The 24,926-nt window shown below is 46.5% G+C and overlaps 1 protein-coding gene across 1 annotated transcript; it reads right to left on the minus strand.

The window, feature by feature from the left end:
* Positions 1 to 4,605: 4,605 nt before the first annotated feature.
* EAF1 (ELL associated factor 1) lies at positions 4,606 to 24,864 on the minus strand. Its single transcript, XM_026045532.1, has 6 exons — positions 24,720 to 24,864; positions 21,076 to 21,170; positions 17,832 to 17,968; positions 16,415 to 16,581; positions 9,750 to 9,980; positions 4,606 to 7,004 (listed from the first exon to the last, which is right to left on the minus strand). Exons 1-6 carry the CDS (start codon positions 24,820 to 24,822, stop codon positions 6,958 to 6,960), a joined length of 780 nt encoding a protein of 259 aa, XP_025901317.1. The 5' UTR covers positions 24,823 to 24,864; the 3' UTR covers positions 4,606 to 6,957.
* Between the last annotated feature and the right edge of the window lie 62 nt (positions 24,865 to 24,926).

Below are 24,926 nucleotides of genomic sequence, written 5' to 3' on the forward strand. Positions count from 1 at the left end.
GCCTCCCCCCGGCCGCTCCGCGCCGCTCCGCTCCGCTCCGCCCGGCGGCGCCGCCTCCAGCCCCGCCGCTCCCGTCGCTGCGGAGCCCCGAGCCGCGAGGAGGCCCCGGCGGCAGCGCGGCGAGCCGAACCCGCACGGAGCCGCCCCGTGTTGGGCTTTGGGGGGCTGGAAGTCGGGGGTCTCGTAGGGGCGCCCGCGTGTGACGGGCGCTTGCCCGGCCCCGAGCGGCACCCGCCTGGCGCCCACCGCAGGGCTTCCCCGCGGGGGGCTGCGAGCGCCCGGCGCCCCTTTGGCAGGGCCCGCGTCACACAGCGCGGCGCCGCTCACACAGACGGGTTACACGGCACCTAAATCACCCCAGTGCTGCCAAAATACTCGATAAGCGCGCGGTGGGATCGCACGCCCAAACTGCTTCTGCCTCACACAGGGACACAGGGTGACCTGGGGGTCCTGGGGACCACCGGGCAGGGGGACATGACCCAGTGCGGGCTGCATCGCTCCATTTATCCATTTATTAACTCATGTCTGCCGGCGCCTTTGCCCTTTGTGCCTGTCCCCCTTGAAGCAGGGGACAAGGCAAATTCCTGGAGACACCCCCTTAAGTCCCCTGGAGCCGAGGAACCGGCAGGTTGGTGTCCTGCAAACCACCCCTTCCTCCGCTGCCCTGTTTCTGAGGATACTCAGCCCTCCAGAAGGTCTGGGCAGGGAATCGCCTTTATCCTGCCTTCCAGGAGGCACAGGAGGCCTTGGCTGCTGCTTTCCTGTTTTTAAGCCTCGGCCGTGGCCAAGGGAGCCGAACAAAGCGCAGGAAGCTGCCGCGAGAGAGCGGAGCCATGGAGAGCTTGTGGAGGGAGGGCGGCCGGCCTTGGACCTCGCGGGGCTCCAGCCTTGGCTTCAGAGGTCTGATGTCTATTAGGAATGAAATGGTTGCCCCCCGGAATCCTTCCGTGCTCCCCTTGAGTATCAAGTCCTTTTGAAGACATCCTATCGCTCAGGCTAAGAAGGCCAGGCAGGTAGCAGAGTGAAGATCTGCACTCTGAGAAAAACACCAGAGAGATAGAAGCTTTTTCTAGTGGTGCTGCTGCCTTTTCCAACATACAAATTTACAAAAAAAAACCCACCTCAAAAAACTAACAAACACCCCCCCAAGCCTGTCCTCCTCCAAGCCTCCACTTTCTAGGAATAGAAAAATCCCATTGGGAAGGTGAGGGGAGCAGCTGTTGCCGCAGTGCAGACCAGATGCCTCTGCTGCTCCTAATGCTTTGGCCCTTCCCACCAGCAAGGATCCGCCAGCATCTCGTCCTTGCTCCCTGCTGGGTCTGTGCATGTGGCCAGATGGGTGTACCATAACCCAGATTATTAAGAGCCGAGAGTTAATTTTAGGGTGCCCCAAAACACCATCATCTCTTTAGGCCAACGGACAGGATATTTTTTTGTGTGGATTCCACATTGAGTGGATTCGCTCTTCCTTCAGGCGTGGAAAGGGCACCGAGGTGCAGATGCTTCCTGCTTCCCACATGAGGGGCAGCTCTGCTCATGCTGGTCCCAAATTAGTTGATTGCTCCAAGTGCCACAATTGGTGCTGTTCTGCTGTTTTAAACATATGGAAGTGGATTCCACACGCACTGTCTCTTCAGCGATGTAAATGTATTGGGAAGAACACCACTTCCTCTCAGGCTGCCGGCAAGCTTGGGCGCTTGAACTTTCTGGGTAAAAACAGAAAGCCCTGGCTGCTGATGTGCGATCCCAAGCCCCGCTCCGGAGGCGGGCGCGCTCATCCCGGATCCACATCCAGGTCCCTCGGGGCCGGCACCGCCAGCCCTGCGGTTCCCTGCTCATGGCGAGCGGCCAGGTGCGTGCGCTACATGGGAGCATCGCTGGCGCCCTGCAGCTTGTGCCAACATGAGCTGCTCCTGTGGAAAAAAAGACTTAATAAAAAAATTACATATAGATGGCTCAGCTCTTTGGTCATGTGTTATTATTCAGCATGATTCATGTATTAACTCCGCAGCGAGGCTGCGCAAAGGCTCGTGTCATGCTTCTGGGACTAAGCAGTGTTTGTTAAGGTTTTTATCCTGCTCTCATCACGGCACCGAGGAGTGGGAAGGGGTCCCGCTCATGCAGCAGTGGGGCTTGGCGCAGTCGGGGCGGCACCCGCAGAGCCAACATCCCCATCACCGTCCCCGCTCACGGCCCTGGGGACTGCATCAGCACATGGGCACCGAGGGGGCTCCTATGGGACGCGCTGCATGGTGCAGCCTGAGCACCCACTCACCTCACATCTCGGCTGCTCTTGGGCTCCGTGGTGCAGCCGAGGCCCTCGGGCAGCCAAGCTGGACGGCAGTGTCACTGAGTCACCAAAGGGGGCACCTTGGCTGGCAGCCTTGTGCTAGGGGCTCTCTTTCCTTGTGTCCACTTGGTGAGGCCGAGTCTGAGCTCGGTTGCATTGAAGGATCAGGCTCCATTCCTGAGATAAAGCGTCCATTCCTGGGATAAAGCATCTCTTGCTCAAGAACATGGATTTGCAGCAAAGTAGCGTTAGCCCAGGGCTGGGTTTGGGAAGGTGGCGTTCGCGAATGGGGGCGGCTTCAACCAGGATCGTTTCCCCCCTTGGAAACTGGTCACATCCCCCGTCTTGGGGTCTGTTGCTCCACCTGGGGAAGAGCAGGGGAGGCCAGGGCCTCCTGTGGCTGGGTGCCCCCAAGGTGTCCCCTGGCCACAGGGCTGGGTGTCCAAGCCAGGACGCATCTTCACAGACTGCAACAAGCCCAGGACTCACTCAAAGCACTGGAATTAAAATAAAATCAAATAATAATAAAATAAAGAAAACACATGCTGCTGACTACAGTATTTGATCACTGTTTTCCTGAGCAGATGCTTGGTTATTTTTGTTCGTGATTATGATGTCTGGCAGCAGAAGAACGCTAAGAATGTGTCAAAGCTTTGAAGGAAGGAGCCAACCTCCAAGTTCCCAAGCAGTGATGGCAGAACTTGTGGGCAGGTTGGAGCTGAAAGCAGCAGCCAACTGCTGGCATTACACATACTGCCAGCACACAGGGAACATCTGCCTTCAGGCCGGGCCCGGGACACCTGCATCTCAAAGGCTTTTCACAGAGGGTCCTGCTACACAACTAGTGTACACACAACAACACACATTCGGTGTGCAGGTTCCTCGGATCCTCAGGGGCCTTTCATCCCAAGAGCCTGAGAGGTGTGAAAGAACTGAAGGATTTTTTAGGACTTCAAGTCACAACTCACGTAATTCCTTCCAAGCTACCCCTCAGTTTGTGTCCTTCAGGCCATGCTGCTTTTCAAACAGGCTACAACCAGAGTCCAGCAGCACAGAGAAAACCCAGGGAGAGGAGCCCTTCACCCAGAGCGAGGGGCCGGGGAAGACACGGGCGTCTTCTGACCCCCCAAAACCCCATATACATGCTAGAAACAAGGGTACTACAAAGGAAAAAGAGGGAGTGTGTAGGAAGAGCATATAAACAGATATTTTGCCTTTCAGACACTCGTTTCATATAAGCCAAGACTAGGATTCAGTCAAGGCTCCTTCTAAGCACAGGATTAGGATGTACAGGAGACACTCCCTCAGTGCCTTCCAACTTAGGTCCATCCCAACGATTCTACAGCGCCTTCGCTTTTGTTTTTAAGGCAAACTTCCTCCCCTTCCCTACCGCGCGTATTTCAGTGCGTACACGTGCACCAACACCTGTGGCCAAGCAGGTGCACTGGGCACCTCGACCCGAAATGGAGACCTGGTGCCGGGAGCCCTCAGCACAGCCCCGTGGTCCACAGGGCCCCTGCGACCCAGCTGTGGACACGCAGCATGGTGAAGCATGGGCAGCTGCGGGAATAATTAATTAATTAATTCCAAGCTACATTTCTTTTAGTTTCCCAATTAAAAGGAGAAAAAAAGACGACGCAGGCGGACTGTTGAACTCCATTTTTTATTCAAACAAATGGACTTTGAGCTCTAAAGCTCAACGGACAAAAGCTCTAATGCTTTGCACAGCAAATTATTTTTATATGTAACTATGAACAGCCACGTGTCCAGTCTGTAATAAAGCAAACTCTGCAGACCAACGTAGACACGGCATGTCCGAAATAGATGCAGTGCCCACAACGAAGCTTAGAGCTATTCCTAGCAGGAATGCTAAATGCCCGAGGAAACAAGCACTGTTTTCCTATTACCCTTTCCTTCCAGCAAAACAGCTCGAGCCAAGACTTGTGCCAGGAGGGCGGCTTTGGGGGAGCACAAAGGGGTGCAGAGAGGGTCACTGCTGCAGACCCTGTCACTGGGGGCCCGTGTTCTGCCCGGCTCTTCCATGAGCAGGGAGCATTCCAGGCACGAGCTGAGGCACCTCTGTGCTGGTCTGGTCCGGGGCCCTGTGGGCTGCGGAGGTTCCGGGCACGGCTGTGCCGCTGGGAGGAGGTCCCCACGCAAACTCCACGGCGGTGGAAGTGGCGGCGTGTCGCGCGGGAAAGCCGGCGGCAGGCGGCTCCCCCGAACACACAGGAACAGCTTCGCAGTTTCAGTTTACTCAGAAAATCGCACTCGATACATAGTTTATCTGTTCTAAACTAATTGGAAGATTAAAAAAAAAAAACTCTTTTTTTTTGTATAAAAAATTTCCATGAGATGCTAAGGTCTGTTAGTTCTGAATTCCTCCAAGATCAGAATCTATCAGAAATAATCAATGATGCTGTTTCATTAACAGGTTTAATCAAAACATTTTTTAGTCAACTTATTTTTTTGCAAGAGCAATTAAGACATTGCCAGTCAATGAATTAAAAGAACCCTAAACAACCCCTTTTTGGCAGCTATTTGAATTCCAATTTCCACATGAAAGGAACTTGCTGCAAAACACAAGCCACAAGTCAACTACATAATAGAAATTGGGCAACTATCTAATAGAAAGAGCTCAGCAGCATTTACTGCTTTTCAGTGTGTGCCACACTGCAGTTCAGGACCCCGGTTAAACCCAGAGGTGAGGCTGTGTCTCTAATCTCTACTTATGGATGTAAATCAGCCAGCCAGCCACTGGGATCCAGCATCCACATGCATGGAAAAATGCTGGATTTCAGAATCAGGTAATGACAAAGAGAGAAGACACTGCACTGCTGCTGAAATACAGCAGCAACCCCACCAAACCTCAAGGATGTGCTCCAGCACCAGGGAAATGGCAGCAGCGACCAGCCAGCTCCCTGTTTATCCGTATCTGAAGCTGGGGGAAAGTCAGGAGCAGGATCACTGTTAATGGGGCTGCAGACCAGCAGGCAGCAGCAGATCTCTGGCCCCAAAGAGCAGAATTTCCAAGGGGCAGAGCTTGGCAGCACAGAGCAGCGGCTCGCTCAGAGAAGGAGAGAAAGAAAGAAATCAGATCACTCGTAACTTTACATCAAGTGTATTTCATAATTGTATGTTAAAATATGTACCCACGTCATAAAACACTTTAAAAAAAACAAGTATTCTTAAACATACGTACAAGGATGCAAAAATATGCCTAAATACATATCTAATGCAAAAAAATAAACCCTTTAATAAAAATCTCCCTTCAAATGTCCCCTTGCTCTTCAACACCTAAAGAAAAAAAAAGAAAAAAAAAAAAAAGAAAAGAGAGCTCAGTAAACAGACAGGAGTTAAAAACCAGACAAACAGAAGCTGCATAAAGCAGACATTTAGGCATCCCACTCAGCTTTGCCTTCTTCTGAATTGCTCCAGAACTTACAGGTCACTTGGCCTTTGCTACTAGAGCTCGAGGTTTAAAAAGTCAGCCCTGTGTACCAGCTCCCTTTTCCATGGGAGCAAGAAAATTAACGATATTCCTTTAAACTCCATTATATGGAGGTGACTTTCACCCTCTGAGAGTATTTCTTGTTTTCTCCCATGCAATAAATATGAACTAAAGTCTACCTGAGCAACTGCAGTGGGGGAGAGACTTCTGTTTCACCATCTGCTGTTGAGTTCCATCTTCCTTCTGCACTCTCTAGGAAACTGCAAAGAGGGCTACGGTCTCAAACTACATGAAGTCCCATGTCTTGGATCTGAGACACTGCAGTTTCACCAAGAATCTGTCTCCTAAATATTTCTGAAGATCTGGGTCTGAACATCTGAGTTGAACAGGAAACTGCAGTTGCATGAGAAAGATGCTGCTCTGGTTCTTATTTAGATGAGTTTAGGTACCTGATGTGTGTGTGTGTCTCACGCAGCTGGAGCAACAGCTCTCAAAGCGCACTCGGCCTGTGTGTGAAATATAGTTCTTGTTTGCAGAAACATCCTGAAGAGTTTTCTGTATTGCTCCTTATGTGAAAGGTGGGAGGAATTCAAGCTCTATTAAAAAAAACCTGCTATAAGGCACTGGTGCTGCAAGGTTTGTGATGAACAAAGTTTTATGATTTCTCTTTTCCAACTGTTTAAAACTATGTCCATCAAACCGACCATAAATAGCAATAAAAAGACATTAGAAAAGCCCCAAATCTACTGGAGAAATCTACTTAGAGTTGAAACTTAATTTATGACAATCCCACTTCAATGCACACTTGAGCTCCTGTATGTTTTTCTTAAGCTCACTGTTGGCTAATGCTCACCCTATATACAAAAATTCCCTGGACAAGTCACAATGTTTCTGAATTTCTTCTACAAAGAAGAAATTTTGAGATGACTGCAAAAGGCTACACATCAAGCTTACAGATAAGGGACAGACAGGAACTTATATTCGCTTACTCACTGTACATATCTATTTAAAACTTTAAAGAATAAGAATATACACAAAATATACACTTAATACACCAAGTAAAACTGCCTTCAGCATTTGATAGTTTGGAGGGTGATGCGTTTCTTCCATTAAAATTTCACTCATGAAACTATCCCTGCGCCAGCTCCTCTTCATAAGCAACAGGACCACTGCAAAGTAAATCAGTTCTTTGTGAGAATGAGGGAAAGCTCAGGCTCTAGTCGTCACTGTCGCTTCCAGACTCACTCAACTGCAAGTCATTTCCTATGGGAAACAAAAACAACAAAACACAACAGGGGAGCAGAAGTTAATTCACGTTTCACTGCAGTCAAACCAAAGAAAAGTTGCATTTACTCAAGAATATTGCAATAGGAACACCACAAGAATCCAACACAAACATCATTCAGCCAATAATGAAACTGCTCCTCATGCTCAAGAAGCCTCCCCAGGCTGCTCAGGGCTGCTCTGTGGCCTCGTCCAGGCCGCACGGAGGCTCCTGGGTTCTCCTGGTGGGAGAGCAGCCGCCGTGCACGGAGCTGCACCCAGCCCTGCTCCTGCATTTGGCCCAGGGAATTCCCTGCCTTCACCAACCCTACTGAAATAGGTTCTTCCTTGGTTTCGGGGTGGTTTGAATGGTCAACGGAGGGTTCCTGCGTGTCAACAAACCAGAAGGAGGGAACACTGGGGTAACTGCAGCTCAAGGCTACGGGCTGGGCTACAGTGACGCGGAGCGTGATGTGGAAGGAAGGCCGAGTCCCTCCACCAGGCGCACGGGGATCAGGCACGAGAAGGCCAAGAGCTGGATCCAGCCTACGGTGTCCCATCCCATCTCGCAGAGCCCTTGGGATTTGGGAGAGGTTAAGAGTGCAAAAACAACGCTCTGGTTCTGCCAGTTGAACTCAGGTTTCAAGAGCACTCTCTCATGATCAGCCTCAAGCCTATGTTCTCCCCAAAGCAGCTGTGCAATCAGTCACAACTGACCTGCTGAAAAAAAGAAATGTTAAAAAAACCCAAACCCCAGCTTGGGGATGAGGGAGGCTTCTCCCCATGTAGGTGGGCACCACAGACTTGTATCATCAGGGACATTAATTGGGGTGAGAATCACTCACTGCCTAAAAAAGAGGAGCAGTTCCCAAATAGAGGTTCACAAACCCTCCTGGGATCAGAGGCTCCTCAAAACTCAGTGATCTCGGCAGGACCTGCCCAAGAGGGCAGATCTAGGCAGCCACAGCCCAGGAGAATCAGGGAAGAGGCATCTCAAAAAGGGCAAGTTTGGAAGCTACTCTCTGAGTCACAGTCTACCTCAAAAAATAACCACAAAAAATCCCCAAATCGAAGAACCCCACAGTGGCAAGACTCCTACTGACTTTGTGGAACTCTTTTTGACAGGAACCCTGCATGGGTCCTCCCATTTTTCAGTGTTGTTTTCAGCACTGTCAGTACAGTGTCAGAACTTGCCTTCTTTACACTGGAAATCCTACATTTATTTGCATTTCAGCTTCACTCATTCCCTGTGTGCTGAGAGACGCACTCAAATGTGCCTTAGCAGGAAGCAGGAGTGCTGGGTAATAACTAAGTTCTACTTTCATGTTAATGCAAGATTTTAATTTCACTAAGACAGAACAGACCTGACCTAGGGTAAAGCAAGAAAAGCACAGACTACCCTGCACCCCCTGTATAGTCTGATGGGACAATAACCACTCTTCCAGAACAGTACTAACATTTCTGAAACAACAGAGTTTGAGGTATTGACTCAATGCTGCTAAACATCATAGCTGTGGCATTTTAATCAAATATCTGGCATTTTAAGTTTTGCTTCAAAATGTGAAATTTGTGAAAATGCAGCTGAAAAAGCTAAGTATAAATACTCTGACAAAGCATTGCAGCTAATGAATAGAGGGAAAATACTGTGCATTTCTGATTACACCACAGTTTTATGTCAATCAAACTTGTTTACTGACCTTCAATCAACTGATTTGTGTGACAACCCCACTATTCCTAATTCATGTCTCCACAGGAAAATAGTTCCTCCCTCCCATACACCGTGCCCCTGCACTGATGCTTTGCCACCCACACTCTCCATCTGGAGTCCCAAACCAAGGCTCAGCAAGGTCCATGGGGGCTGCTGCACTGAAGTCCACAGGCTCTGGACCAAACCTGGGCAACTTCCATGCCTTCCAAGAGGCCTCAACTCTTCATCCAAAGACCTCATCCGTGCCCTCTCTTGGGCGTGGCCTGCGCCTTCACCTTCTGGAGAGCAGCTCTGTTGAGAGGGACCTGGGCGTCGTGGTGGATGACAAGATGACCAAGAGGCAGCAGTGCCTTCATGGCCAAGAAGGCCAACAGGATCCTGGGGTGCATTAAGAAAAGCGTATCCAGCAGGTCAAGGGAGGTGATCGTCCCACTCTACTCAGCCCTGGTGAGGCCACATCTGGAGTGCTGTGTCCAGTGCTGGGCTCCCCAGTACAAGAGGGATGTGGAGCTGCTGGAGAGAGTCCTGCTCAGGGCTACGAGGATGATCAGGGGCCTGGAACATCTGCCCTATGAGCAAAGGCTGAGGGAGCTGGGCCTGTTCAGCCTGGAGAAGAGAAGGCCGAGGGGGAACCTGAGCAGTGTGTATAAATACCTCAAGGGAGGCAGTGAGGAGGAGGGGGCGGCCTCTTTTCAGTGGTGGCCAGCAACAGGACTAGAGGAAACGGCCACAAGCTGAGGCACCAAAAGTTCCACAGGAACTTAAGGAAAGATTCCTGGACATTGAGGGTGCCAGAGCCCTGGAACAGGCTGTCCAGGGAGGTTGTGGAGTCTCCTTCTCTGGAGATCTTCCAAACCCGCTTAGACGCAGCCCTGTGTGCAGGGGGTTGGACTAGAAGACCTCTAGAGGTCCCGTCCAACCATTCTGTGATTCTCTCAGCCTGTGCAAGCCCCTTCGATACATCCTTGGGAACCTGCTTGTGGCAGGGCTCGCTCTCAGGCGGGCTCCCCAGGAAGCAGGACGCAGGCTGTACTCACGGAGCGTGTTCATGAGCTGGGTGCTTCCCTGGGGCCGGCCCGTGCCGTTGGCCACGGCGCCCCGGCTGTTGTAGTGCTGCGGCGGCGGCTGCGAGGGCGACGCGCGCGCCGCCTCCTCCCCCTCGCTGCTGGAGCTCTCCTCCTCGCTCCCCGAGGAGCTCTCCGAGCCCGACGAGCTGCTCCCGCTGCTGCTGCTCATCTGCTCGATGATTTCCACCTCCGCTCGCAGCTCTGAAAGAAAAGGACGTTCATCTCGTTGAAACGTGAGCAGGGCCCCGTGGAATCGGGAGAAGAATTCCCAACGGCAAAGAGGCGCCATACTTTTGTCAAGTATAATTTACTGCATCCAAGTATCTCACATAAGAGAGAGACAAGATGGGAAATCCCCAAATCCCAACAACTTTCTACCCAGCTGTTGCAGCTGAAGTTAAAGAAGCAAGAGTACAGCCCAGCATCACGAAGCCTTAATTCATTTTTACATTTATATATACACACACATTTTGCTCTTGAAAGCAGATCCTACTTCATTTGTTTTCAGTTACATGATCTATATTCAAAGCAAGTACATCTCCTGCTAGTTTTACATCCCAATAGGTAGTTCATTTTTTTTAGAAGCACCTAAATGAGCAGGAACCTAAATTCCATTGCAAGACAGAGACTCCCAGGCTTTTGGAAAACACAGAGGGAGGGAATAGGGCACAGGGCAACGAATACAATGGAAATCACTCCGACTTAAGGTAATGTATGAACCTGCTTCAGTGCACAATCACACGACTCCCTTTAATTAACCTTAACGACATCATCAGGAAACTTTGCTGTGGGGCAGATCATAATATTCCTGTGACAGACTGGCAGCAATACCCTGATCTGCTGCAGTGCTTACAAATAGGTGGGAAACAGGGACTACTTTGAAACTGGGAGGTTACTGAAGTTTGTCCCGCTCTACTTTAGACCCTGTGGAATAGCATGAAGGCACCATCAGCAATGGCTAAGGTTGAAGAGCTATTAAAGTCACCTCGAACCATCACTGTTTATTTTTAAATCTGTCATAACCCCAGCAATATAGACACTATTATGGGAGAAGTTCTTTGTACCCCCCCACAAGGCCAAGTCTCTGACTGCTCAGTCCACCTAGGCAGGTTTCCAACAGACAGCGATATTCAGGGTGCTGTCAGGTTAAACACGTGAACCCCTCGGAGTTGCGGCTTTTGCTGTGCCAGCAGTTCTGTCCTGACCGGTGACACGTGAGCGCTGGTCCTGCAGCACTCGGGCCACAGGGACGGGAAAGAAAGAAGAGGGAGAGTTCGTGTTATCACCTCTAGATGACAAAGGGGGAGCTGAGGCCAGCAGGAATTCACCCCAAATCACACATAGGGGCTACAGAGAGGTGAACCCCAGCACTTCAGCTGGGTGCGCCTTTCTGGCACATGGCACAGCCAGAACGTGTCAATGAATCTTTCCTATATGGAAAACAGGGCACCATTTTAGTGCCTGTTATCTTGACCTCCTCCAGAAGGAAGGTCAAGCAACTGGAACTCTTCTCTTTAAAAATCAGAGCTATTTGCCCTCGGCTGCTTAACACTTTGAAGCCACCAGCTTCACTATTTCCTGAAGAGAGTTCCTCTAGCCAAGCATATCCTGATTGGAGACAGTTTCCTTCTGCCAGCTCTAAAACTGGTACTTTTCAATTTCAAAGTTCCCACCTCAATTTCAGCATTACAGTTACATTCGATTAGAGCCAAGACAGACACAGTAGAAGGGAACGGTTAACTCCAGCTGGATGGTTAAGGATAGCGGGGCTCCTGCAACTTAATTCCTGAAGCTCCATCTCCAACAACCACCTGCACTACCTAGACTTGAATTTTATGCTATAGCAAAGAATAAACCTACTCTTTCATCTTTAAGAAATAATTTAAAAAAAGAAGAGGGGAGAAGAAGGCATGATTAGTCCAAGAGAACATCCTCTGTGGTTGGAGAAGATCCTTTCTCCCTCATCCCCTTCCCAACACAGGCTTTAAAACTCTATGTCATGCCCAGAGGCTAAAATACAGATAAATGGGCACTTGCAAGTCACCGGCTGTCCGTGATAGCCTGCCCCTATCTAGGATTTCAAATTGTAAATGCTTTCTGTGCCCAAGGCTAAGAAATTATAGGTAAAGATTAAAAGAAAGGTAACCATGAACCACCATTCTATCCCTTTAAAATGCCTACATATTTTCCCTGTCTTAATGATATAAAAATTCCACATACTTCCAATGACCATTAGAGTTGCTAATTACAGCGTGTTGTTAAAATATCCTGGATTGTAGCAAGCCCAGTCCGCTACAAACCCCAGCCCACATGGTGAAAAGATTCAATAACCAAACTACAGACCCACTCCCATCTGCGATTACCCACAGATGCTTACAGGGCGAGAAGGAATAAGGCTGAGAAGAGTGTGTGCCTTGGCACCCAGGGGTGAGAACTTACCAGCCCAGAAAATTGCACTTAAATGGTGTGAAAGTGAAAAGATGCAACAAGAAACGCGATCCAAACAACTAAAGGGAAAAAATCCAAACTTGGTAAAGTTTGCGAGGTGAAAACCAAAGCAAGGAAGCAATGTAGGACAGGAAAGGAAGGTTAAGCTGTCTGCTAAACCTGAAATAGAATTAGAGATGAGAGACAGACTGAAGAGTGTTTTCCACTAAGGACATAGAAAGCTGCAAGAGCCTGTAGAAAAGTTTTGGTTATGAGGAGCGAAAGAGAAGATATTCTAGAAGAGGTAATAAGGCCCAACACTCAACGGGTGCTGCCAGTGAGAGAAGTTGGGGATGGCAACTCATTTTGGGTTCATTTTTCTAAACAGCCTCATGGGCTAGCTGCTTCCTTTCAGGTCTCTTTTGTCTCTTAATTCTTTGTGCCCACTACTCTAAACAGCTCATCTGTGCAAATGAGGAAGAAGAGTTGTTTTCACTAATGTTTCAGCAGCTGCTGCATCGTTAAAAAAAAAAAAAAAAATCATCAGGCGAAACTCCAGCAGGACCATTACGGAAGTCTGTTCAAATCCCTCCACTGTCACCTTGTGAAATATGGTGGCTAAGTCTACAAAGATACCAAAGCCTTAAAGGAAAAACACATCCGCTTCGTAATTGTTTGATTTTTGCATTTTCCTACGTGCCTGTTACATTAGCGTGGTTACAAACTACCAAAGCCTTGGCTATATGTTGCCGTTAGCTAAAACAGACGTGTGTGTACGCACACATATATCTCAAAATATATGTCAAAACAAAGGATGGAGGTCAAACCTTTCTTGAATCACTTTGCTCCACAAGATCAAACACCTCACACTGATGCACTTGAAGGTATAAAGGCTGACAAGAGTGAAGTGTAGCAGTTGCTTTTAAGAAAGATTTTCCTACAGTCTATTTCTGAACAGTTGCCTTAATTGAGGCTACATCCTCCGAAAAGGTTGACATTGCTAGGGCAGCCTTAACTTGTGCATGTTTCATGCTATGACTTCAGGCTTTCTTTCAGGAAAGTAAAACAGCTTGCTGCTCTACACTGGCAGTCAACGCAGCAGTTTTTCAGTATAAAAATAATTTAAGGTCAAAAATCACTATGAAGACAAAACAGCCTTTCTCAGCAGGGCTGTCTATGTTCTGTATCAAGTTTCCTAATTTTTTATTAATCACAGCAAAGGGTTCATGTTTGTTCTCTTAATAACAAGATAGGCAGTTTTTAACCAAAAAGAAACCTTCAAAAATACTTTCAGAAATACAATTTGGGTTTAGAGAGAATAAGGTGCTGTGTCCATAACAAAATGCTCAGTGTTAATACTGGTGTGCAAGCGGGTGAGAAATCAGCTCGATATTGGCACTTAAAGAGTATGCAGAGATGGCACCTAAAAACAGCAGTATTTTACAGTCAAGTGCAGCAAATTTGATTGAAACGTCCTTGAGAGAGAAATACAGCTCTATGGCATAATTCCTACAGACTACAGCTGCATGTTAGGTAAACAAGACCTGCTCGGATTTTTAAGCACTGAATTCAGTGTTTCTGAAATAGATACATAGTCACGCATATTTTCAAGTAGTGCACACTTTAATAATGTCACTATTTTTGACATTTTGACAATTAAAAGCAGTTCCAGTGTGGTCAAATGTGCCTAATAAATGCCAATAATTCCATGCACATACATGGTACTGTGTTATACGTGTGCAAATGTCCATTGCTCAAAGAAATGTGATCCAGTGTCGCCAAGCATTCAAAAGCAGCAGTACTTTGCCTCCCTTTTGCTCCCTTCAGACAGGATGGCATGATAAAAGCTTGCCAGAAGAGATTCCTTTGGAGCACAACCCCAGGGAGAGCCAGGAAGCTTCTCTTAAAGCATGGAAGAAAGGACTGCTTCAACTCCTGTGTGCTCTGCCTCGGGCCTTCAGCAGAGGAATGAGGACACCCATGCAATGGGGTGGGTGTGAGAATTGACCTACCTGATGCTTCATTTCCCAGCTCTCCTTTAAGGGGAAGACAAGGGAATGGCAGCTGAAGGCAGACACCTGCACTGGGGCTGGCTTATAAACCGTCCCATCAAGGGCCAAGTCCCATCAGACCCTTGAGAAGGGCACACGGGGAGCGTGGGAGGTCACAGAGCAGCCTCTCATCACCTCATTTGGCAAGTTCTGTGTTGTGTCCAGTAAAGAAACCACGTGGAATTTCACCTTGAGCTTTATTTGTACAATGAAGGTAGCTCAACTGAAAATAAAGTCACTGCCTGAAGGTAAAGAACAGTCTTTGGTCCTCTTATCTTTCCCTAACTGCATCTTCACGGCCAAAGACTGAGTTCAAAAAAGACCATCTCACGGCTTGTAGAGTTAAGCTGTATTAAATACTGTCATTGTATCATGGTGCCATTTCAGTTCTGCCTTTCCCACATAGATTCTCATAACATAAAAGGTTTATTCATGCTGACATTCTATATATTCAATGCTGGAAGTGATATTCAGAAGCTTACAGTACTGAAAGATTAAAGAACTCCTGGAGAAGTTACAATGAGCATCTCATCTTAGAAAAAGTTACAAAGAGCATATATTGTAAGCGAAGAGAACCACTCAGTAACTTGTTCTCTCTCTTTCTGGGCATTGAAGGAATCTCTCTCTGAAGCATCATATTAAGGTCCTATTTACAGTAGAAGTCAGGTGCTCTTCTGCCTGATTTTGGAAAGAAAACTCTACTTCTTACTTACTTGAAAGTTATTTCCAATAAAAGACATTTGAGTGGAAAAAAGTGACCAGGAGATGCGACTTACATTCTTAGACTAGTAGAAAACTCTGTCTCTCTGAACAGATGGCACACCAGACAGCTATAATTATTTTACTACAAAAACGTGACCTTTACAAATTGTTCCTGGCTACAAAAGAGCACTCCCATGGTTATGTAACTTATTACACATTATACACGCACACAAAAACCCATGTATATAGCCGATTCAGTTATTAAATTGATATATTGCATGATATCTCCTCTCCTTGCCTATTACAAAAGAAATAAAAATGGCAAAGAAGCTGAGAGAACTGCAGCTAGAAATCTCTCAGACTTTGATTCTGTCTTCTGACCATCATGCAGGTATTGAAAATACTCCTGCCGGGAAGCTGTGGGACCAGTCAGCTCCTACACAAACACTCACATGGCTTTATGGCTCAGCACTAATAGTGTCACCTAGTGATGAGCATGAAGTGAAAAAAAAATCTTGCTGAGTAATTAACAGTCTGGGCAATTAACATAGACTAAGTTTACGGGCAAAAATAGCTAGAGGGATAAGTGAAGAGACCCAGAAAAAGTAACTAGAGAAAAAGAACGATCTTGGAAGTAAAATAATCGTGTCTGATGCCAGACAAGAAACCCAAGAGAATCAAATAAAACTTAAATTCTTCTACAGTCTGGTTGAGAGCAAAATCAGCCATCACAGCAGCAAGAAAGGAAGGTTTGGGGCAAGGAACCTCAATGCCAGCCACCTAACCCTGGCAGGTGCCCAGGGACACGCAAAGTCCTGCTCGAGCTGCAGACCGCCTTGGGGAAGTCAGCCCCGCAGCTGCTTCAGGGCACAAGCCTGGCAGGGGGAGGCTGCAGGGCCACCTCCTCCCTGTGCCCGCGTGGCACAGACTCCACTTTTCTCAACGGGACGGAGCCACCCGGCCCTTCCAGCCGCTGAGCACCTGCCTCCAAGCTCACTCTGAGCAGGAATAACTTCTTCCCGAGTTATTTGATTGCATAACTGGCACTTGGACTACAAGCTTTGCGTGTTGTTGTCCATGTTGCCTAAGACACCCATTCAACTTGCCTAGCTCCCAGCTGCCATAGTTTGCTTTTTGTGAATTAACACTCATTTTTGCCTTCTTTTTAGCACAGAGAAATAGTTTGGAAGATAAAAAAAAATATCAGCAAAGAGAAGGTTCTCTCATGCCAGAAAAGACTGCAGTATAAATATCTATGTTGGTAGAAGTGAATAATTTATTCACTAAGATGCCTTTAAACAAGAAATAAAGATGACAAACCAGCTGTCAAGTACCAGCTTTTAATCCCTTCACATTCCAGCATGTTTTTATAAATTGCACCGTCACAGTTTTTATTAAAAAAAAAAAAGACAGACACAAACAACCGTATCTTGAAAACTACAAACCCTTCTTTACCTCTCTTAATGTCGTCCAGCTGAGGCTCAGGTGAAGGGTTGTCCTTCAAAGGAGAAGTTTTAGGTCCAACTGCTGGCTTGGTTGGGGCTCTGAACTGTGGTGGAGGCTGAGAGGCTCGGGCAGACTGCTGTTCTATTCGGGCCTGGATTTTACTGCTGCCCTCCGCTCTGTAACAACACACCAGAGACACTCAGCAGCACCTCAGCAGCACCATGAAGCTGCATTTTGGCTTTTTTAGTCTATTTGTATTAAAACATTACCAACAACTTCCTTTTGAAGAGGTTCCCCCCACCCAACCGCTCTGCCTTTTTTTTTTTTCTTGCCCATCTGTTGCTTGTGAAAACTGGAAATATTCTTTGCTCTCCCTTTGCTTCACCTGGACAAAATTCAGGTGAGTGGACCTTGGCCACCCGTAAATGGTCGGGGTTTCAAATCTCATCTCTCATGCACTCCCATGCACTGGACAAGATGTCCTGCCTTTAAATGCTGCGTGGATGAGTTTTCACATCACTGACTCAGAGGAGCTGCAGCCCATTTACTTTGAACTCAACCTGTCCAGCAAACTTTCAGCCACGTGTGGATGAACTGTAACCCACATAACTCTGTAGCTTTAGTAGCTAGAACTTGTACATGACAATAAAATTTGTCTTGTAAAAAATAAATCACATTTGTAAAAGCATTCAAGAGTGTCTTCTGCATGAGCCATCTGCCTAACTGCTTTATCACAGGATCTCAATAACTGATGAGTCCATCATGAAGGACGATTCAATAATTCAGATGCTTGCAGATCAGCAAGAGTACTAAAAATACTTCAACTGCACATGTTGTATGGTGGAATTTAGGCAGTGAAGTGTGAATATTGGGTCAGAGAGGACTTCTGGCCTCAGCAATTTGTCTTGGCAAAGCCTTCAAGCCATTATTTGCTCAGTTTTCAATTTTTCCCCCTCCATCTGAAGGTCTTTGGACTTTTGCTCCACTTCGATATCATCAGTCCAGTGCAAAAACAAGTGTTTCTTGCTCCTTGACAGTGTGTTATTAAAGCTTCATGACTCCCACAGGAGGCTGCAGGGAATGAACCTGGGAAGTCCAACACCTCCATCTTCAACTAAACTAGGGATTCCTGAAAAACATCTCACCCTTTTGCCAGCTTCCAAAGCTCCAAGTCATCAGAAGTGTTTCACTGGTAAACTATAATTACGGCCTTTCTGTAGTGGGGAATCTATTACTTCTTTGCTCTTGGATTCACACTTCCAATAGCTCTTTGCATTTTTAGGCAAGATAATTGGTCCATAAGGTCGAGTAGTTAAAATTTACCACCAAGTAAAAGAAAATTCAGCTCAGGTTCAAACGACACAGTCTGAATAGAAAACTTTAGCAAGAAATCATGCCATTAACTTAGCCCTATCCCCAGCTTTACCTCGTTTTCTTCACTTGAATGCTGCTGCTGAGTTTTTCCAGTACATACTCGCCAGTGTCATGATTGATAATAAGCACGCAGTCCTTCTGGTATGGCCTTTTATTTCCTTTAAACACAGTCATGGGTGGAGTTGAACCCTGGCATCAAAAAGAGAGCACACGTGTTTGGTTATATGCCCTCTATGCAAAGTGTTTATAAACACTGAGTCAAATGCAAACAATGCAAACTGTTCTGACCTAGAGACTGGAGAAGTTAATATGCAGTTCCTACAGAAAATGCTCATTCATGAAAAGGGAAAAATATAGTTATATGCAGGAGATCAGGTGTTTCCTCACAGCTTTATTATGCTTTTCATCATTTTAAATGTCTCTGAAGTGACAGAACATCTTTGCCTTACTTGCCATTATTTGCAGCCCTCCCTCCCAAAATGGTAACAACGATAATTTGAATAGTTGGCTATGACAAATGTCAGAAATTTTCTTGAAATTTCTTCTCTGGAAATCTTAGATAAGAAATAAAAATAAAATAGACACACATTTTGTGTGTCTGTCTAAAGAAGCATGTGGCCAATTGACACAATATTTACACTGCCTTATATTTAATATACCAAGTTTGTTTTTCTTTTTTAATTTTATGCTAGATTATAAGCATAATATAATGATGCACCCTGTGTAAGAGCAACCACCTTCAAAGCCAAATTAGCATGTGGATGCTGAACATTTACAATTGTATTTGCAAAAGTAAAGGGGTATATTTTGACTCCTTCCAGAAAAGTCCCCAAGTCCACCCAATGCTGCATTAGAAGAACCACAGAAATTCAGTGAGTAAAACTGAGGAGTAATAAAGGCAAATTGAGATGGTGGTTGCACACCAGCAAACACTGCTTGGATTGTGCTCATCCATACTGCTCCCACACACAAGCCTCACAGGGATTTTGGGGTAGAGCAGGTAGAATTAGTTATTGCCTTTCTGTACACAGCAGTATGGACCTGACCATATCAAAGAGAGGACATGTCTACTCAAGGGATGCAGACACAAGTGCATTCTCAGCACTGCATACTCAGATTTCATATGAGCGACCAAGAGAAATTAAAAAAAAAAAATGTTTATTTAGGCACCTGGGCACAAATTGGATAGTACCTGAAACCAAGGGCAAGAGGAAAAGAACACGCTCTTCCACATTTTATTCTAAACAGCAGAAAGAACAATTAAATTTAAACACTCCAAATGAAAACCCTAATCTCAATATTGATAATAGAGTATGTTTGAATCTAAAAAGGGTCTGGAACAGCAAGCACAAAATAAATCAGGATTCCTCACAAAGATTCAGTAAGAGTACAGTTCAGAAAAGACCATAGTCTCACAACAGTCAAATCTTCAAAGACATTTTATATTTTTAACATTCCTACATTTAAGAGAGGAAAACAACACTTAAGAAGATAAAACATAAGCTGAAAAATCAAAGCCAGCTCACCGCTGGCACATAAGTCACAAAGCAAACAGCACAAACACAAACAGAACTGATAAAAGCAGCTTATTATTCTGCTACCTAGAAACCTCCTGATTCAGAAATGCCTGTAATTTTGGCGAAAAAAGAAGAAAGTACAAATGAAAGCCACACTTAAGCAAATTAACAGTCCCACCCTTTTACTTAAAATTAAACATTTAAATGTTTTAAGGTTGGTGCCTAAATAGCACTGGCTTTCAGATCCTGCTGATAAGAGGATATAAAAAGGTGGTAAATGAAACAGGTAACATTTATTTAGATTGGTTTTCAAGATTTTTTTTTCCAAATGCAGCAAAAATTCTTCACTTCCTCAATCAAGGCTGATTACCAAACATTAGAGCCACTAACCTCGCAATTAGTATTTGAAGTTCTTTTAGTAGCCATGGACATCAGAAAACTCCACTGAAGCAGTAACCAGAGATCAGGCAGCATCAAAAACCTGAACCCCAACTAGGTTGGGGGTAACTGAGAAGCAAAGCTGAGCACACAAGGAACTCAGTAAGCCCTGTAAGGCTGCAGTGATCCCAGAACTCCTCAGGGTTTTGCAGCTAACGCAGCTGAGCTTGGCCAGGAAAGCTCAAGCTCCCTTTCCTTGGCTGCCTTGGGAAAACACAGGCACCGTGGCTGCGTTTTGTGCCGCAGGCTGCACGGCCCCAGAGGCTGCTGGAAGCTGAAGGCTCTTCGCGCTCACGGGAGGACAATCGGATCCAAACCAGCAGGAGAGATTTGGAAAGGGACAACGCAAGCAATTTTGCTCAATACACGAACGATAAAGAAACAACTCAGTTGTCAAAGATGAATGTCACTGCTATTAAATGTATTATTTTCTGTTGTACTTAACATTACTATATTAACTATTTTTATAGACAAAAATCAACTATGCCACATCCTGCAGCACTAAAGGTGACTGCTGCCATATGAAAAAAGGGGTGAGGGGAGCAGGTAAACCCTCATTTGGTGAGAATTACCACATCATCCAGTAATTCAAAATACTAACACAGTAGAATAAACGACACCAAACAGACCTGACAGATGGCTTCTAACCTGTTGACCCCTCCACAAACACCAAAACACCAAGATACTAAACAATCCAGCTCCATAATGCAAGCAGTTCTTTTTCCCCCCGCCCTGTAAGGAAAGCACTGATTCTTCAATTACAAAACATCTGCAAATAGCTTTACCATTTGTTTTATTGTTGTTTGACCATCTGACACAGCAGAACTTTACAGCATAATCTGAGGTGGAAGTGAACAGACACTTCATTGCCACTAGCTAGAAAACCCTTTTTAGCATCCACTAATAAATGTAAAGGCAGTGAATAATCTATGCTATCTGTACATGCTTCAGTAATGGAAAGCACAGGCTTAAAGGCCTGCCTATGGCTTCTGAACCTCAAATCTTGACTCCACTCAAAACTACTCTGACTTTGTTCCTTAAGACAAGCACCAAAATGCAATGAAAACTAGGTGCAAACTTTCAGCCCACTGTAAAGTCTCCTTGCTTGTCAAGGAATAGCAGAAAAGAAGGAAACAAAGGCAAAGATGAGAACCTCACAAAAACAATCCTTAAAAAGTCACAACTGGTCTTTCCCAAGCTGGTAGTTGAAATATCCACTTGTTTTAACAAAGATGAAAGGGAAAATAACATTTATAGTAGACTGTACCTACATAGCAACTACTTGTAAACTTGTTAGAGAGTAAATACAGAAGCTTGCAATACAACACACAACCAACTTACCGGAATATGTGGCAAGGTGATCGTTACTTCATCTCCTTTACCAACCTGGAGCTCCCCTTCACACGATGTATCAATCGATGCTGGTTTAAAATCATCTAAAGAGGAAAATAATTTGAATTATATTCATATATTCATATGCAAAACTGTTTCTTCCTAGTTCATCCTCCCCTGTAAAGTATCCTTACATTTTCTCTGCGATTGTAAGGGACGTTAAAACGCATGCTGGAGTTTACAGCAGGGACAGAGTAACATCCCAGTGCAGCGTGTCCCTGCTCAGAGCCCAGCCACACAATGACACCAGACACTAAAAGTTCTCTGTGAAACAGCAGCGAGTTTCTAGAACTTCATGTCTGAAGGTCTAGAAGCAGCTTCCTCCCTGCTGAGGCTGCACAGGGACACCTGATGCTGCAGACAAGGGTAGCGCCGCTCCATGCATCTCAAAAGAGGGTTAAAGGCAGGTCCCTGTGCTCTGCAAGAGTCACCTCTGTCCCTGACAAAGACTAATTTAGTGGCCTCACTGATATTCTGACTCTGTAAGGGCCTCTCTGCCCCCAGGCCTCTGGCCTCCACCTCTGGGGGCAGAGTAGCTCTCACACGCCTCTTGGGAGGAAAAAGGACCTGCTCTTAAGTAACCAGTCCTGGCTTTCAGTTGCCTCTCGTTCAAAGTGCTTTTGCTGCCTTGCAGAGCATGGCCTCTCCTCCCAGCAAGATGCTTTTGTTTAGGGTGTTTAGTTGAACTAAGAAGATTTTAACTTCCAAGTATTTTACCCTCAACAACTCTGCAGCATCGACAAGCCATTAAAAAAATACAGAACAAATGACCAGAACTGTAATGTCCTGATAGAGGATTCAGACAAAGTGAAATAGTATCAGACAGATAATGGATATAGGATTGCCTTTTTTTTTTTTTTTTAAACAAGCATCCATTCAATCCTAGCATCTCAGAATATGAAAATGTGTAATTACATTCACAACCAAGACTTTTAATTATTGCATTAGTTAGGATATTAATATCTCGGAACAAATTTACAATGCAATTTCACTATGAAAAGCACATTTGCAGGGGGAAAAAAAACAGCTTTGTAATAAATCCTCATTAGGAGGACATTTATGTCTAATTGAGTTGTACTCTGACAGCACAACAAGCAAAATCAGGCACACTTGACTTAATCCACATGCCGTAACTGCCAGACCAAATCATATCCTTGGTTTTCATCTGAACAATCTGTTTCTGGCTATTGTTTCCCGTTTATTTTATGTGCAAGCTTGCTAAATAAAACATAAGCTGGCGGTAGAAAGGCCAGTGTCTTTGCCAAACAGGGATCAAAAGCTTCAGCAGCAGAGCCACTGCCTGAAAAGGAATGTATCGCTAGTGGGCTGCTTTCTTAGGTATCACAAAAACAGAATTATTCCAAACAAATATTCAAACATGAATTATTTTATTTTGGGAAGTTTACTAGTTCTATGTGCCTGGATAATTTTCCTGTAAATTTTCCTGCGCGTTTCCTGTAAATGGAGCACACACATGCCCATCTAAATGCAACTGTAGGCCTTTTTCCAAAAGTCAAGTTTCGTTAGATGTGTTTTCCATGGATAATCAAGTCTTTTTCGTCCCGTATTTCATAAATATTGCAGAAAAAAATAAGGTATTTTAAGGAGGAAAACACATCTCCTGCAGCACAACACATTTAAGGAGGAAATTTAGCCTGCAAAATCCTCTTACTGTAGTTTGTATTAAGAGGATGAAGAGAACAATACGATGCTCAGATCCCAGACTAATCTTTTAAAAATCAATGGTTAGAAGAAAAAGTTGTAGCCAGGAAAACAGGAGATCTCACTTGGAAGTGACTGAAAAAATAGCATACAGAAAGCTCCTGGAAAATGGTACCACATTCTTCAGTTGTAATCTGAAGGGCCTTGTGGCTTCACAATCCCTTAAGAAATGGATTAGTGAAGTCCATTCACCTCTAGAAATCCAAAGTATTTTTATATGGACACGCCTTGGGTTTAATTCCTGCACTACTAGCATTTATTTGATGGTTGGGCTATTTCAAAGTTTTTATTTATAAATGGGCTAGTGCTGGATGAAACTGAGAGTGTGAATGAATATTTAAATATACCAAACATACAGTATGGTATTCCTTATGATCATGGGATTACATGAGTATAATAGAGGCAAATCCCACAAAACTTAAGTGCTGATCTACTATTAAGAGTTTACTACTTAGGGAAAGAGCTTTGCTGTAAACACCGATCGTCTACTTGAATAATAGCTCAGTATAGAAAATTGTTCTTTCAAGCATCACTCAGGTGACTAATCTCACTGAAATTACTTGCTCACAGTGTATGAAAACAAGCCATGAAAGCAGGCCTAGAATTATACACCATATAACAAAAATGCTGCTATTAGCAGCATAAATTCCCCACGCTAACACAAAGATGCTAGAATACAACTTTAGCATTATCAGCATTATTCTCATCTCCTGTTCTGGCCTTATTTAGGGGATGAAAAGCTACTTCTTGTCCATAGAATTAAAATACCAAGATATAGTGATCTCCTCTCCAAAATAATCTTCTAATATGATATAAAACGTACCCTGTGCTAGAAAGTAGCATGTCCCATGTCTCAGAAAAAAGAATTACTCCCAAACAGATTCCTGTTAGAACCTTTGCCTCAAAACTTCTCTTATGTTCTTCATCATTAGCACACATGAGGCAACCTGTGTGTGCCTGAGCCGTTTCTGCCGGCCTTCCTGGAAAGTGCCTTGGATAGAGCTACAGAGCCAGCTTGGCAAGGGAAAAGGCTGCCAGGTCACACGTTGCCTCGCTGGGAAAAGAAGCGCTTTAACCCGAGCTGGGGCCGCTCTGGCTGCCGAGGAGCTGCCCTCCTCCCCACACGGCCCTGCCCGCACAGGCCCGGCCAGGCCGGGCGCGCGGGGAGCTGCAGGGCCCGCGCTGGGAGCGGGGAGCTGCCCTGAGCGGGGAGCGGGGAGCTGCTCTGTCCCCTTGCGCTGCCCGGGGGTCCCTCGGGAAGGGCCCCAGCGCCCGCTCCTCTGCTGCGGCCCCCTTTGCTCTGCCCTGAAGCGCTGCCCTGGCCGGCCTCACCGGGCCCCTGGCCTCCCATCCCCGGCTGCACCACAAAGCCCAGGGGGGAAAGGGCCGGGAGAGATGGGCGCAGAGGGACAGGGAGCTGAGGATATGGGCACTAAATGATGAGGACAAGGGGGTGCTGGGAGGGTGGGCAAGGGGGGACAAGAGGGGACAAGGGGGTGCTGGAAGGAGGAGGGATGAGGACACCCCAGGACAGGGAGGATACAGGCAGGATAAAGCAGGGGGATATAAGAGGATGGGGGGATATGAGGGGAAGAGGGTGCTGGGAGGGGAGATAAGAGGGGAAGGGGGAGCTGGGAGGAGGAGGGATGAGGACTGGCCTGGGAATGGGAGGATACAGGGGGATAGAGCAGGGGGGTGTGAGGGGAAGGGAGTGCAGGCCGGGCAGGGAGGATACAGAGGGATAAAGCAAGGGAATATAAGGGGAGGGGGTGCAGGCCGGGCAGGGAGGGTGCGGACACCGAGGGCAACGCGGAGCTCGCGGGCTGCAGGACGCGGGGGGGGGCGGCAGGAAGCGGGAGGCGGGCGCTCACAGCGGATGGTGTGGAAGGAGGCCTTGGGCCGGCGCTCGAAGCTCTCGCCCAGCTGCAGCGGGTGCTCCTCCTTGTCGAGCAGCGGGTTCGCCGCGCCGTTCATGGCGATGGCGCCGCCGCCGTGCCGGCCGCGCCGCGCCGCTCCCTTCCCCTCGGCCGCCCCGCGCCCTTCCGGGGGCGGGTGCAGCCGCCAAAGCGCTCCGGGCC

This window comes from Nothoprocta perdicaria, unplaced genomic scaffold (genome assembly GCF_003342845.1).
Source record: "Nothoprocta perdicaria isolate Ctin4 unplaced genomic scaffold, notPer1 scaffold_40, whole genome shotgun sequence".
In the NCBI taxonomy this organism is placed as follows: domain Eukaryota; kingdom Metazoa; phylum Chordata; class Aves; order Tinamiformes; family Tinamidae; genus Nothoprocta; species Nothoprocta perdicaria.

Excerpts from the sequence above, each read along its gene's own strand:
- EAF1 (XM_026045532.1), bottom strand. The coding sequence starts at position 24,822 with ATGAACGGCGCGGCGAACCCGCTGCTCGACAAGGAGGAGCACCCGCTG. Across the intron at positions 16,582-17,831 it reads ATTCAAGTGAAGAAAACGAG|AGCGGAGGGCAGCAGTAAAA; the intron begins GTAAAGCTGGGG and ends GTGTTGTTACAG. Across the intron at positions 9,981-16,414 it reads GCTGGACGACATTAAGAGAG|AGCTGCGAGCGGAGGTGGAA; the intron begins GTAAAGAAGGGT and ends CTTTTCTTTCAG.